We start from the raw sequence: 16,301 nt of genomic DNA, 5'->3' as shown, positions 1-16,301 counted from the left end.
CACTCGACGTAAGGGTATTAATTATGAAGAAACTTATTCTCCAGTGATGAAGTTTGCTTTAGTGAACTTCCCAAATGTGGCGCCACTTGGCGTTTTTCAAAAACCCTAATTTAAAACTTTAAAATCAAGGTTAAAATCTAAAGTAAAAATATGACTTTTAAAATCAAGTTTGGACTCTTCTAGATTCCTAACCTAGCTAGGACACTGACTAACCCTAAGCTAACCCTGGCTTTTTCAAATGTGGCGCCACCTCGAGTGGGCCCCACTTGAATTTTCAAAAAATAATTTTAAAACTTGAAAATGAGAAGTTTTTCAAAAGAAATTCAAAAGTAAACTTGGAATTGAAAGTTTTTTTTTTTAAATGACACTGAGTTCTGATTGAGTTAGAACTCCTCTAGATATGGTGTCAACTGAGTGGGCCTCACATCAGAGTTTTGTAAAATTTGAAATAAAGACTGAAAATGGCTTTAAAAGGGGTTAAAATCAACAGATGAAATTCAAAGGTTTGAAAATAGAGTTCTAAGCAAATTAAAACTCTGGATCAGAGTCCTGAACCAGTTAGGACTCTGAGATTTTCGAATTTTGAAAGCCAAATGAGGAAGTTTTTGAAAGATTTCATCAGAACTGGTAAAATAAGTGAGAAAATGTAGTCAGGGTTAGAATCCTAACTCAATCAAAACTCTGAAATGGAGTTCTGAATCAACTGGGACTCTGCAAAATGACCTAATTTTTGAAAAACAAATGGAAAAGAATGAAAATGGAAGTAAAAACAAACTTCAAAATACTCCTAACTGGATTAGGACTCTGGGATAGAGTCCTGATCAGACTGAAACTCTAGCTCTTTTTTGGTATTTTCTGAAAAACAGATGAAAGAACTTGTAAAAATAGTGAAAATAGCAACAAATATTGGAATCAAAATAGAGTTCTGATCCAACTGAGACTCTAGGGACAGAGTCCCAATCGGACTAGGACTCTCAGAATTTTAGATTTTTTGAGAAACCAAATGAAAGAATTTTGAAAAATAGGTGAAAATAAGATAAAATTGAAGTCTGGTTCAGAGTCCTGACTTGACTAAGACTCTGAGTAAGAGTCCTAATTCGACTAGAACTCCGAGAATTTTGTTTTCTAAAATGCAAATAAAGAGATTTTAAAAGGCACTTTTGAAAACCAGTGAAAATAAAGTAAGAAAATGAACTCAGAATAGAGTCTTGATTCGATCAGGATTCTGGGACAGTGTCCTGATTTGAGCAGGATTCTGGGATAGTGTCTTTATTTGATCAGGACTCTAGGGTAAAATCCCAGAATTTTAAAACTCTGTGATAGAAATGCAACAATTTGAAAATTTGGAAAGATAAATGAAGAAATTTTAGAAAGATTCTCGAAAAATTGAAATCAGGGTCAGAGTCCTGATCCAACTGAGACTCTTCGAATAGAGTCCCGGTTCAACTAAAACTCTGAATTTTTTACTTCTCTTTGAAAGATTTGGTTAAAAACAAGCAGAATAGCGATGAAAGATAGAGTCTTAATCCGACTGAAACTCTGAAAAAAGAGTCCTGATCTGATTAGAACTCTAGAATTTTGGCTAAAACAGAAGATTTTGAAAATCAGATGAGAAGGTTTTGAAAACAAGTGAAGAACAGGAGTAAATGATGAAATAGGGATAGAGTCCTGATTCGATTAGGACTCTGAGAAAGAGTCCTAATTTGATTGGGACTCCAGAATTTTGGCCAAAACAAAGGATTTTGAAAGATTTTCTCAAAAACAGGTAAAATGGTAGTAAAAGGTAGAGTTTTGATCCGACTGAGACTCTGAAAAAAGAGTCCTGATACAATTAGTTCTCTAAGATTTTGGTCAAAAATGATAAGAATGGGCAAGGGATATGACTACATCTGGTTTAGAATCAAAATGGAGTTTTGTAAAAGTTTAAAAAGATGAAAAGACAGAGTCCTAATCCAACTAGGACTCTGAAATTTTTGAAAAATTTGATAAATGAAGGAATCCAGAAGCGTCACTACCTAAATGAGTCTCATCTGAGGATTGAAATCAGTTGAAATTGAGTTTAAAATGAATCTAGATTGTTTTTCTGAAGAAAAATAAGATCCTGAGGGTTAATAAATGAAAAATAGCGATGCAAAAACCCAAGTTTATGAAATTTGATCTTGAAAGAAAAGTTTTAAAACTCGAATTTAGATTTAATATTTTGCAAATAGGAGTACTGGATCTCGATAATGAGATGTGATGACATGCAATGCGATGCAATGAAATGATATGCCAAATGCATGCAATGATATGCAATGGCATATGAAATGCAAACACTGAATAAGGGTGAAAATTAAGGGTGTTTACAGAAGTGTCACTTATTAGAAGCTGCCATAGATTATTTGGATGAAGCTTAGGTGAATGCGGGTTGTTGGTGTACTTCTCAGCCAATCGACACCTTTGACTTATTCTTGTCCACAGCTAGAAACTTAGTATCGAACATTGGAGGTCCATGAGAGATCCCAAAGTTGGATACACTAATTAATAATTGGAACACATGAGATCCTGTTCCCAAAGCTGGAATTGGGCCTATGCTGAATTCACTTTTTACCCTCTGGTGGAGGATCTGAAGATTCATTTTAGCAATTTGGTGTGTTGTGCAGCAAATTACTGATTTGGACCTGTATGGGTCTGGATCTAGAATCATTGAACATTGCAGCAGACCTTCCATGATCAAGACTCTTCTCATCTTTATTCACTATATCTATTTGTGCGCTCATACATAACCATACATAAAGGCACAACATCCATCACCAAAGAGTCTCACTGATAAAGATGGAGCGGGAGACGAGGGTGCAACAGGACTTGAAGAGGAGTTACCATGGGCATGGTAATGCCGAAGCCCTCGGTCATGTCGATCGGACCATCCTTGGGCGTGGACCACTCAAAGCTATGAATTAAACGTGCCAATGTCAAGTGAGCTACGTGGGTTGCTAGTGATGAACCTGGGCACGACCGCCGGCCCGAACCAAATGGGATGAAGTCGAAGCTCTGGCCACCAAAACCGGTGTCTTTGTGGCTCGTCAAGAACCGCTCTGGTATGAACTCTTCCGGGTCTGACCATAACACTGGGTCCTTATGTATCTTCCATGCATTAATAAACAGGATCGTGCCCACTGGTATGTCATACCCACCTATGTTGACTGGTTCAATTGACTCATGTGTGATTAACAGTGGGCCCACTGGGTGTAAGCGCATGGCCTCCTTGAGTATGGCCTGCAAGTATGTCAGCTTCTTGATATCTGATTCGTCCACTTGTCTTTCTCTGCTTACGTAGAAATCCAACTCATCTTGAGCCTTTTTCAAAACGTGGCGGTTATTCAATAGAAGAGAGAGGGTCCACACCAAGGTATCTGACGTGGTGTCTATCCCAGCCAAAATCAATATCTGTAAGCATTAATTATATAGCGTTGATTTTCTCACCATACCCAAACTATATAGGGTTTGATTCGGGTCAAGTCCCGGTAAACCAGGCCTGTTAACACTCCTAATTGTGTCCCAATTTGGCGTTTTACCTTGCAGGAGGAACCGTTAAGTGACCTAACAGCATATCGAGTGATCTGCCAAATCACTTTTATAAGTGATTTGGCATCCTCACCGTCCACAATGAAACAATGGACGGTGAAGATGTTTGACAGATCACCTGATCTGCTCTCCCTTCTCCGCTCTCCACGAGGGCTTTCCCTCGTCAAAAGAAAAAAAGAAATTTTTTTCTTTGATTAACGAGGCATGATAATTAGATTGTAAACTCACCAAAGCTGTGGCTTTGATTATCGTGTCTGTCGGAAATACGTCAGACAGATGACCATCGTCAAGTTGAGTGATGAGCACGTCAATGAAGTCACCGCCACCCACATCGACGTCGCCGGAATCCTTTCTCTGCCGGTGCTCCGCCAACCAAGCGGTGGCGATCTCGACCAACTTCCGTTGGACTCTCTTCATGGCCTTGAGGTGACCATCCACATCGAGGCGCTCCAGCCAAGGGAGCGCATCCGACACTGTGAAAACCCCAAGTAGATAGAAGAATTCCTCCATCAACTTGAATAACTCTCTCGCTCCCTCATCTTTTCCAGCATCGTCTCCGTCCAAATACCGTTTTCCCCAGACCATCCTCACCATGATATTCGTGGTCAGGACGCTCAACCAGCGCTTCATCTCCACCGGCTCGTTGTCCTCGCATCGTGCGTATAAGCCTCTCACGAGTGAGTCAACTTCCTCGATCCGGATGTGCTTGAGCAGCTCGAGCCGTCGGTTCGATAGCAGCTCGATGGTGGCGATCTTGCGGACTTCCCTCCAGTAAGGGCCGTAGGGAGCAAGGGCGAACATGGAGCGTTCGTAGCCGAGGAGCTTGGTACTGAGCAGTGGCGGCCGACTGGCAAGGGCTCTATCGTTGGTGGTAAAGCACTCCTCGGCTAGCTCCATGCTGCTCACGACTATAGTACGGTTTTGGCCAAGCCGAAGAGCAAAAATGGGGCCGTATTGATCTGAGAGGGCAGCGAAGGTTCTGTGGAGAGGTGTGGTTCCCGCTAGTAGACGGAGGTGGCCAATAATGGGCCAAGCACCGGCTGGTTCTGGTGGTTCAGGAACGGCTTTTGATGCCTTCTTTAGCCGTATATGGAAGAAGAAGAATAAGAGAAGAGGAAGGAGAGCTGCTACGCCCCCTATCAGTTGGATGGTATCCATAGTGATGAAGGAGATGGTGTGGTGTTGGTGGTTACCCGATTATGTTGTGTGAGTAGCATGTGCGGAGGGCAAATGTTACTCTATCATGTATATATCAGGGTCAGGGTGGTGTATGCTCTCCCCCGATGATGCATTGTATCCCACACATCTCGTGTTCGGGGTCCGAATGAGCGCCACGTATGTAAGCATATGGGGCTCGTATTTCCATGCAGTTGCAAAGACTTAAGTACCCTTTTTTGCTATTCTTGTAATGAAACGATAGTTCAAGAAAATGACAAAAATATCCTTCATTCAAAAAAAAAAGGAAACAACACTTTAAAAAAAGGACAAAAATGTTTTGCATCCAGAAAGTCGAGGATGATGTTGACTCTTCAAAGTCTAAACAGAGAAATGAACCTGAAGCGCTCTCCCTTTCTTTTCTGTTTAAAGTTTTTGTTGTCATCTTCTTCTTCTTTCTTCTCCGTGAAACACTATAAAACCCTCTCTCTCTCTAAAGATGAAATTAAGGAAGGCAAAGAGTCGGTGATCCGATGGTGATCGTCATTCTCTTTCTGCTAGCAGTGGTCGGAATGCTGCCCTCATCCAGCGGGCAACCGACTGCGGCGGCCCCTCCGCCGCCTTCAAGGGACACCTACAACAGAATCTTCCTCCAGTACACCTACAACAGAGACTTTCAAAGTATAATCCGTGTACCTCTACGTCAGCAATACTTTTGATCCGGGCTATGCCTTCCAGGCTACCTTGACGCTGCTCAACACGAGCGTTCGCACCCTCAGGTCTTGGTGGGCATTCATCGGGTTCTGGCACTCATCTCGACCTTTGGTACCGTGATCTCCGATAAGACCCACCTCCCTGCCAAATCAATGGCAAATCGCTATATGATTTTCGTACATCGCTATATCGAGTAGCGATTTGTGAAAATCGCGTAGCGAAAATAAATAACAAATCATTATGCGATTTTTGTAAATCACTAAATTGAGTAGCAATTTATGAAAACTGCTAAATCGAGTAGCGATTTACAAAAATCGCGTAGCAAAAAAACAAAAACAAAAAATTGTTAAATCAAGTAGCAATTTACGAAAATCGCGCAGCGAGAAAAAAAATAGAAAATCACGAACAAGGGTGTTACAAAAATCTCGAGCAAGAAACAACTGAAGAAAACATATGAGCGCCACGATCAAACAAAACACTTTATTGTTCTTTTTTTATAATTATAAGAGGGAAAGAAAAGAAAGAATTTATACAAGGCCCCCTAAAAAATCTTCTGGGGGGCGTTGCCCCCCACGACCCTGCGCCAAATAAAACCGGGTCTCAAACATAAACTCAAGAAAAAATCATCTTCGGGGTACCCGCACCGGGGGGAGCCTCCGGATCCCCCCTTCTATAAGGGCAAAAACTTTGAATCAGGCTCCACAACTCATTAAGTTGAACCATGCTACAGTCAGTGTGCAGGTCAGTCGATGCTTGATGGAGCAGTGTAGGATCGTCTGTTGGAAGTGCACAAAAATAGAAAGAGAAGGGAGAGAGAGAGGGTTGATGTTCATGGCCTTCTCTAGGAGAGATTCCTTTCTCAGATAATCCTGCAGTGTAGGGACTGGGTCTTAAATAACCATCTTTGAGGTACTTAAGTCTTTGTAACCACTCCTTTTCTAGAATCGTCATTTTTTTGGCACCAATGGAGGAAAGGGTACTTAAGTCTTTGCAACCACATCGGACTCCAACTTTAAGTGATGCTGACAAACATGGGAATATGAGCCGCACATGCTTACATACAAGGCGCTAATTGAGACCCCCGAACACGAGATGTAGCTAACGACCGTCTTCGAGGGGTGCACATATGACCTGTTTCCCTTTTTCTGCAAAAGACAATTGGGCATCATTAGTAAAATACTTAAAATTATATTTTAATGGCTTTAGCAGGTGTCACATTTAGATTGACACATAATATTTTTAATTATTTTTTGGCCAGTATAGAACAATTCACCTGAATCTTTCGCCAAAAGATTTAGGGCTGATATTGACAACATTGATTTGAACCACATAACCCACCGGTTTTTTATGCTTTTTTTAATAGCCAACCCAACAATCATGACTAAAAAAAAATGAAATACTTTGCTTTAAAAAAGTTACTTTTTCAAAAAATTATTTGGTCAAAATTAAGATGCCTATAAATGATCCTTTTTGTTGTCGAGTATAGATACACCAGTTTTGAAAACACAAAAGATTAGTTTTGATATTATTGTTTTGAAAAGGTTCTATAAGAAGACAATGATATGACAACAAATCATGCATTCTATATCTAAAGGCTTGTTCGTCGCTCAACACAAGGGTCTCTCTATAATGCATGTTTATATAGGTAGAAAGGTCTTATCGAGTGAGGTCAAAACAAAAGACTAAGTCAATTTTTTATTTCACACGAGGACTTTCTCTTGAACTGAGTATGATAAGCGAAAAGTCTTTGTTAAGTGTGATCAGGCGAAAAACAAAACAACTGTGTTGTTGCATAATGTTGCAGAAAAGATAGCTAACAAGTTTTCTAAAAGATAAAGACTTCTTGAAGAGACAAGGACAAAAACCAATTTTTTTGACAAAGATACTTTCAGTCTAGACATGCTTCGGGATAAAAATGGCTAATGCGGTTGTCAAATAGGTATCAGATTGCTTCATCAATCTGTAGGACAATCTATGTACTTAATGTTAATCTATCTATAGGATGATCTTCAAATAAAACTAGGTAGACTTGGCTAATAATATAATTGAGTTTGTGAGAACTTTGTTAACTATAAGAAAACTGGTTAGTAACATGTATAAAAATGTATATGACGTGACATGATGATGCATGATAAAATGCTTTGATTTGACCCATTTTGATCAAGTTGATCATGAAGCAAGTTCTTTAGATGAATTTAGAGAATAATACAAAAGATATTTGACCTTAGATTGTTTGAAGTCATCTATGATAAAAAAAATAATTGCTAACAAAATGCATTGCCAAATGTTCTTCGATCGTTCCCTGGCTTAATGACCAGTTGTTCAAGGGGAGAGGGTCTTCTCAATGACTAATCTCGGCCTCAAAACAAATCTGAAACCTTGTTTTACACAAAGGTCTCTTCGACATAATGAGTAGTCATTCAAGGTTGAAGGTCTTGTTGATTATCAACCATCAGTCTCAAGATGAAATGTAGTAAGACAAAGACATTTTTAAAATTTAGCTCAAAATGAAACTTTTTTCAAAAACTATGGCAATGATTTGTGCAATATAGAAAATTTAATTTGATAAATCAATAAAAGATTATATATTTTTTTATTAAAATCTTTCTCAAGAATCGACTTGTAGACCTTTGTGGGTCAAATGAGATAACTTGAAATAATAGACTACAATATTAATGCTATTGAAAAGGTAAATAAATCATAATGCTAAAGAACAAACAAATGACAAGACAAAGATAACATTTATAATTGACAAAGGTGCATGGCATAATAATAAGTGTCATGGTGGGACTTGTAAAATGCAATGTGAATGATTACCTAAGCCTAAAATGATGCATCATTTTTTCAAAAATAAAAAGAACCGCCCTTGCTAAAAAAATTTAAAAGTAAAATATGAGTTTAAAAATTTTCATCACATGACTAGATGCTTGCCTTAAAAAGTATCACAAATTTGAGAAGAGTGAAAAATGATTGTGTGCAACTTGCATTACTCAACATCAATTTGATTTTTTTGTCAATGTTAATCTAACTTTACTTTCTAATTTTTGTCCCTAATTGAAGTCTTTATAAAATAATAATTTCACTCTTCTTCACTAGAATAAATCCTCTGTTTAAATATCAAATTTTGAAGCAACGAATCATAAAAATACATATATAAGCTCATGTTTTAATATCTGATAATCTAATTTTGCAAAGATTAAGTCTCCAAAACCTTCTAAATGAGCAAGACTTCTTAACTATCTTGACCTAAAAATAAGAGCTCAAAAAAGATAAAAGCCTAAGACTTTTTATTCTTATACACTTTAACCTTCTCACTCCAAAGTTTGCATCAAACTTACACTACAAGAAACCTGTGGATTAGCGACAACCTAAATTCGTCGCTAATCCGATGCTAATTCGTCGCTAAACTGTTTAGCGACGGATTAGGGACGAATAACTTTTATCGCGAATTTTTCGACGCTAAGTAGTGCCACAACTTATCCGCCGCATTAGCAACGGATATGATCCATCGCGAGTCCTTCGCTATTTTAAATTAGCGATGGATAATATCCATCGCTAATCCGTCGTTAAATTTTAAAAAAAAAATAAAAAAATGCTCGTTGTCGGCACGTTCTTCGGCAGTGAGCAATTTTTTTGTATAGAACCAGCGTCAGGACGCTCTTCTGCAGCGAGTCAGTCACGACTGAAGACGGGATCCAGCGAGGGTCGTAGTGGAGACGGGATCCGGCGAGGGAGAGGCGGTGGAGACTGCCGAGGGGCACCGCCGAGAGGAGCGGTCAAGGCAGGCGGCATAGCCAGGGTTCACGGGGGAGAACTTGCAGGAGGCGTCGGGCTGGACAACGACGCGGATGATGGAGGTGCCATTGGTGCCCGAGCAGTCTCCACCGAGAGGTGCCTGAGAATGGAGGATGGAGGTGCCGTCGGGCTGGACGATGAGACGGGGACGGAGGGATCGCTGCAGAGTGGCTGCAGAAGTTGCGCGTGGTGCGAGAGGTGTCGTCGGGCTGGACGATGAGATGGGGACGGAGGGATCGCTGCAGAGCGGCTGCAGAAGCTGCGCGTGGTGCGAGAGGTGCCTGAGAAGTTCGACCTTCGTGGTGCGAGAGGTCGTTGCGCATCGTCAGAGGAAGGTGGGGATGGTTTAAATCGAACGGGAGGAGGGAAAAATAGAGGGAAGAAAATTTTCGAACGGGGGGGGAGGGAAAAAGTTGCGCCTCAGGCGAGACGGTTTTAAATCGAAAATTAGCGACGAAATTAATGAGAGAATTTTTCTGTCCCTAATCCGTCGCTATTTAGCGACAGATTAGGGACGGAAAAATTCCCTCGCTAATTTTGTCGCTAATTATCATTTTTTGTAGTGTTTTGGCGACGAAAAAGCATTGTCGCTAATCCGTCGCTAATTAGCGACGGATTTAGCGATGGATATATTTTCGTTGCTAATTTTGCAAATATTTCAAATGTTAGCGACAAATAGTTTTCGCTCGCTGATCTGTCACAAATTTGCGACGGAAAAAATCCGTCGTAAATTTCCGTCGCTAATTAGCATTTTTCTTGTAGTGTTATCCATATTAAATAATTTTAAGTGGCCAATAACAATATGACATGGGTCATTGGACTTGGAATAATGAGGATAAACTGTGATAACCATGGTAAAGGATGAAATGATACTTTTTTAAAGGTAAATAGGTTTTTTTTTTTACTTTAGGTTATAATACCCATAAAATTTTCAATAATTATTTAAGCAGATAAAGATAAATTTTATATTTAAATATGGATTTTTATTTATTTAAATATGCATGTGAGTTAGAATCAAATGTTTACATTAATTCAAAATTTAATCCCAATTGAATTGAAATCTTAACTATAGTATAGTGCGTAGGGAGTAACCAACGCTTCATCTCCACCGGCTTGTTGTCCTCGCATCATGCGTATAGGCCTCTCATGAGGGAGTCAACTTCCTCGATCCGAATGTGCTTGAGCAGCTCGAGCCATCGGTTCGATAGCAGCTCAATGGTGGCGATCTTGCGGACTTCCCTCCAGTAAGGGACGTATAGAGCAAAGGCGAACATGGAATGTTCGTAGCCGAGGAGCTTGGTACTGAGCAGTGGTGGCCGACTGGCAAGGGCTCTATCGTTGGTGGTAAAGCACTCCTTGGCTAGCTCCATGCTGCTCATGACTATAGTACACTTTTGGCCAAGCCGAAGAGCAAAAATGGGGCCGTATTGATCTGAGATGGCAGCGAAGGTTCTGTGGAGAGGTGTGGTTCCCGCTAGTAGATGGACCAAGCACCGGCTGGTTCTGGTGGTTCAGGAACTGCTTTTGATGTCTTCTTTGACAGTATATGGAAGAAGAAGAGAAGAGGAAGGAGAGATGCTACGCCCCCTATCAGTTGGATGGTATCCATAGATGAAGGAGATGGTGTGGTATTGGTGGTTACCCGATTATGTTGTGTGAGTTACTCTATCATATATATATCACCTATCTGTTTTACTTTTAATTTTCTTTTCTTTCGTAACAAAACTTGACTTAATAGTTGACGTCACCTTGTGTTGGGACCTTGCAAGTTTGAATTCCAATGGTATCACTGTATAACTGGTAGGGGTTTGCCTAACCCAGCTTATCTTTAAAAAAAACTTTGAATGCCTGGCGGATTTACTGCAACGGTAAGAGAAGGAGGTTCCAATCAGGGAAGTGGTATCCCTACTGAAGGCCCAGAACTGACCCCACTGTCACATGGGGCTGCTTGCTGTTACTTTTACACGGTTGGGGGCACGTAAGGATAAGTGGTCGTGCCTTCTCTCTCTCTCTCTCTCTCTCTCTCTCTCTGGTCTGCCTCGAGTTGCGATCCAGCTCCTCCCCCGGCCACTTACGCTGGCGCTTTCCTTCACCACTCATTTAAAGATGCGTTGATTCCTTTCCAACCTGTCAAGATAGAGACCCGCCACACGAACCTCCTTCAATGGCCTTTGAAATACAAATGTGAAGCAATCAATCAAAGCCACTCAAAATGTATATGGACCGATTAGCAGAGTTTTACTTTGTAGGGAGGTGGGCTCTGTTGGTGACTCGGTTCTCGGTGAAGGTTCTTTCGTCGGCAGCGAATGCATGAATAATGCACGTGAGACAACCACCCGTCACTAGAAAGAGACAAAAAAAAAAAAGGGATTAACAAGGGACCAAGGGACATGAGCCAAGTGTGACACTATAATGAATGGTTGATTATTGTACGCTACATAGTTTAATAATTGCCCAGCTGCCAACCTGATCTTGATGATTTTTTCAGTGAAAGACAACAATCCATTATTAGAAAAACACTTGCCTATTCAACTGAATTATTGGCCAAACCATTCAGGAAGCAGATCAGGTCATGCTGAACATGAGCATTTTTGCTCATACTGACATCGTGGCCGTCTATTTGCATTTTGGATGAATGCCATGTGGTTTTGTTTACTTTTGGGCTTTTTAAAATGCAAATAGGATGACCTTAACTGCTTTCAATCATTCAGGACTGATACCGATACATTCACTTGTACTCACAGGTTTTATATGCTTTTCTTAATAGTCACCCCCCCGGCCGCCACATCATGATTACAAAAAATCAAAATATTTTATTTATTTATTTTTAATTTATTTGGTTAAAATTAAGGTGTTTATAAATGTCTCTTTTTATTGTTGAGTATGAGAAGCTCGATCGATAACAAAGAAAGTAGATACATCAATTATGAAAACACAAAAGATTAGCTCTTATATTCGATTTTTTAAAAAAATCATGTAAGAAGGCAATGATACGACAATAAAATTGTGCATTCTATATCTAAAAGCTTATCCATAGCTTAACATAAGTCTATTTATGATGAATGTCTATATAGGTAGAAAGGTCTTATCGAGTGAGGTCAAACCAAAGACTAAGTTAATTTTTTATTTTATACCAGAACTTTTTCATGAACTGAGTATGATGAGTGAAAAATCTTTGTTGAGTGAGGTCAGACGAAAAACAAAACAAGTGTCTTGCTGCATAAAGTTGCACAAAGGATGGCTAAAAAGTTTTTCAAAAGATGAGATAAAGATCAAATTTTTTGACAAAGATATCCAGATATGATAGAGATACTTTTAGTCTAGACATGTTTGAAGAAAAAAATAGTTAATGCGCTTGTCAAATGGGTATAAGATTGTTTCATCAATGCATAGGATAATCTATATATGTACCTAATGTTCATATCTAAAGAATGATTTTCAAATAGAACTGGGTAGGCTTAGCTAATGGGATAATTGAGTTCTTAAGAACTATGTTAACTTCAAGAAAATTGGTTAGTAACATGTAAAAAAAATGCATATATGACATGATGATGCATGATGAAATGCTTTGATTTGACCCATTTTGATCAAAGTGATCATGAAGCAAGTTCTTAAGACAAATTTTCTGACTCGTGAAAGATCAACTTATTGAGGGACCAATGCAGAAGATATTTGACCTTAGCTTGCTTGAAGACATCTATGATAAAAAAAAATGATTGCTGACAAAATGCATTGCCAAATGTTTCTCGCTCCTTGGCTTAACGACTAGTTGTTCAAGGCAAAAAGGTCTTCTCGATGACTAACCTCGATCTCAAGACAAATCTAGAATCTTGTTTCACACAAGGATCTCTTTAAGATAATGAGTAGTCATTCAAGGTTGAAGGTCTTATTGATAACCAACCATCAATTTTAAGATGAGATGTAGTAAGACAAAGATATATTTTTAAAAATTGGCTCAAAATAATATTTTTTGCAAAAGCTTTGACAATGATTCGTATAATGCAGAAAACTCAATTCGATAAATCAATAAAAGATTACAAATTTTTTAATCAAAATATTTGTCAAAAATCAACTTGTAGACCTTTGTGAGTCAAATGAGATAACATGAAATGATTAGCTATAATATGAATGCTATTGACGAGATAAACAAATCATAATGCTAAAAACCAAATAAATGACAAGACAAAGATGTCATTTATAACTGACAAAGGTGCATGGCATAATGATAAGTGCATCTCCAAAATGAAGCTCCAAAATGAAAGATGGTGTAATAAGCTTCTCCCAAAAAACCAATAAAGTGCCATGACTATCATGAGAAAAAGCCCCAGGATATCAAATTGCCAAAGCCGCCGGAAATCATCTTTATCTATGTAAAATTCTTCTATCAATATCTTTCCATTCGATTGCTTTTATGAAGCTAAGAATATTTTTTCTCTTTTCATATCAAAGAAATTGATATCTTCCTTAAAGAAACTCAACAACAACAAATTTGAATTTGATTCTTGATTCTACAGAGTTAGCCCAATTGGAGTTAATACTCTAGGTAGAAAGAGGTGATGTTTTCACACATATGAGCACATTTTAATCATTCTGAATTAACTATAATTTTTGGCATCTTATTGTCAATATTTTCTAGTTATTCCAATATGAAGCAAGAAATTGATTTTCATTTTGACGTATCCTGACGTCATCCCTCATTAGAACTGAAAAGTCCTTCCCTTTTGTTTGATCTGAGTCTCTCGGATCTGCACACTTTTATGTGTTCTCCACTGTCCCACCATAGATAGTTCCTACTCAGGATAAGGGTTAAACCTGAATCTTCTGCAAAAAGTCTTATGTTTTTAAAAGTTATTTCAATCTCAGCAATGAGGCGCCCCATATAAACCCTTTTTCAAGCTTTAGAGACCCCCATTTTCCTCCTTTTGCAAACCCTCTCGGATTTGTTGTGCAAAATCCAAAGGTTCCATCACAATTTTTACGCTCCTCGAGGATTCTGCATCTATTCAAGCTAAGGATTAAACATGTTACCTCGCTCCTTGAGGTATCACCCATTTAGGTTAAGAATCAAACCTGAACTTTATGCAAGAGGTCATCCATTTTTAAAAGCTGATTTAGTCTCAACAATAAGGCGCCCAAGAACATCCCTTTTCCAAGCTTTAGGGAAGCCCATTTTCCTCCTTTCGCAAACCCCTTCCGGATTTGTTCGTCCAAAATCCGAAGGTCCCATCATGGTTTCTTCGTTCGAGGATTTCGTATGGTCATCCCTTTTAGGTTAAGGGTTAAGCCTGAACCTCACTCCTCGAGGTATCGTCCCTTTTAGGTTAAGGGTTAAGCCTGAACCTCGCGCCACAAGGTATCTTCCATTCAGGTTTGGGTTAAACCTGAGACTCGTTTCAACGAGGTAGTTCTCCCAGTCCCCTCATGGTTTTTTTCGTCATGGAATCCATGCTTTTCATATCTATCCAAGAAAGAATCATACTTGAGTTTCATCTCACGAGACATTTTTCTCAAAAATGTCCCATCAAGGTCCTCATGTATTCCTTTTCCCATTTAATTCATCTTGATATATCTTTGTCCCATCCAGGTTAAGGGTAAAACCTGAGTCATTCCAAAAAGCAGATCTCGTCTCACCCATGAGACTTGATCAAAATTCTTATTTCTCACCATTTTGGGATCTTCACTCAAAGTTCCGTCACGATTTCCTCATTTTTGTTATTCAGTCATATCTATTTCGAAGATTTTGTCTCCCCAAAATCATTCAGGATAAGGTTTTGAGCCTGAGAAACCATGTCTTTCAAAATAAATTCTTTCACACCCAGTTCAGATCGGCTGACTGGGGAATTTTTCAAAATTTGGAGTGTTTTCTTTGCCACTAAGCTCGGCTTTCAACCGACTTAGTAGCAAAGAGAGGCATCTGTAAACAACCCAAATTTTTCAAAATTTTATAAATATTTGATTTTTGCCTCTGGCCCCATTTTCTGAGTAAATTGAGTTATTTTTCACTCAAAAATCCAGTTTATTTCTTGGATTTACTGAAATCAAATCCATTTTATGTGATAACAATGATAAAGTATGAAATAATACTTTTTTAAAGGTAAATAGGTTTTTTTTTTACTTTAGGTTATAATACCCATAAAATTTTCAATAATTATTTAAGCAGATAAAGATAAATTTTATATCTTAAATATGGATTTTTATTTATTTAAATATGCATGTGAGTTAGAATCAAATGTTTACATTAATTCAAAATTTAATCCCAATTGAACTGAAATCTTAACTATAGTATAGTGCGTAGGGAGCAACCAACGCTTCATCTCCACCGGCTTGTTGTCCTCGCATCATGCGTATAGGCCTCTCATGAGGGAGTCAACTTCCTTGATCCGAATGTGCTTGAGCAGCTCGAGCCGTCGGTTCGATAGCACCTCGATGGTGGCGATCTTGCGGACTTCCCTCCAGTAAGGGCCGTATAGAGCAAAGGCGAACATGGAGTGTTTGTAGCCGAGGAGCTTGATAGTGAGCAGTGGTGGCCGATTGGCAAGGGCTCTATCGTTGGTGGTAAAGCACTCCTTGGCTAGCTCCATGCTGCTCACGACTATAGTATGCTTTTGGCCAAGCCGAAGAGCAAAAATGGGGCCGTATTGATCTGAGAGGGCAGCGAAGGTTCTGTGGAGAGGTGTGGTTCCTGCTAGTAGACGGAGGTGGCCAATAATGGGCCAAGCACCGGCTGGTTCTGGTGGTTCAGGAACGGCTTTTGATGCCTTCTTTAGTCGTATATGGAAGAAGAAGAATAAGAGAAGAGGAAGCAGAGCTGCTACGCCCCCTATCAGTTGGATGGTATCCATAGTGATAAAGGAGATGGTATGGCGAAGCAGGTTATATGTCCCCCCCTCACCTCCCGAACAGGGCATCTTATGATCGAGGTCCCAAAAAGCACCACGTATATAAGCATGTGTCTCGTATCCCCATGTTTGTCAGCATCACTTAGTGTTGGAGTTTGATGCGATTGCAAAGACTTAAGTATCCTTTCCTCCACTAGTGCCAAAAAAATAACGATTCTAGAAAAAAGTGGTTGT

General features: G+C 39.3%; 1 protein-coding gene and 1 pseudogene across 2 annotated transcripts; both read right to left on the bottom strand.

The window, feature by feature from the left end:
* Positions 1 to 2,713: 2,713 nt before the first annotated feature.
* LOC149820123 (xanthotoxin 5-hydroxylase CYP82C4-like) lies at positions 2,714 to 4,729 on the bottom strand. Of its 2 annotated transcripts, none has more exons than XM_089983355.1 (2): positions 3,793 to 4,729; positions 2,714 to 3,426 (listed from the first exon to the last, which is right to left on the bottom strand). In XM_089983355.1, exons 1-2 carry the CDS (start codon positions 4,720 to 4,722, stop codon positions 2,803 to 2,805), a joined length of 1,554 nt encoding a protein of 517 aa, XP_089839481.1. In that variant the 5' UTR covers positions 4,723 to 4,729; the 3' UTR covers positions 2,714 to 2,802. The 2 variants fall into 2 exon arrangements, with proteins under 2 accessions (XP_089839481.1, XP_089839482.1); XM_089983356.1 differs by having other exon boundaries at positions 2,714 to 3,255.
* Positions 4,730 to 15,566: 10,837 nt separating this feature from the next.
* Positions 15,567 to 16,070, bottom strand: LOC149820122 (xanthotoxin 5-hydroxylase CYP82C2 pseudogene; annotated as a pseudogene).
* Between the last annotated feature and the right edge of the window lie 231 nt (positions 16,071 to 16,301).

The sequence above is a fragment of the Nuphar pumila genome, chromosome 12 (genome assembly GCF_984573655.1).
Source record: "Nuphar pumila chromosome 12, dmNupPumi1.hap1.1, whole genome shotgun sequence".
NCBI lineage: Eukaryota > Viridiplantae > Streptophyta > Magnoliopsida > Nymphaeales > Nymphaeaceae > Nuphar > Nuphar pumila.
This window is presented reverse-complemented; position numbering and strand designations above follow the sequence as displayed.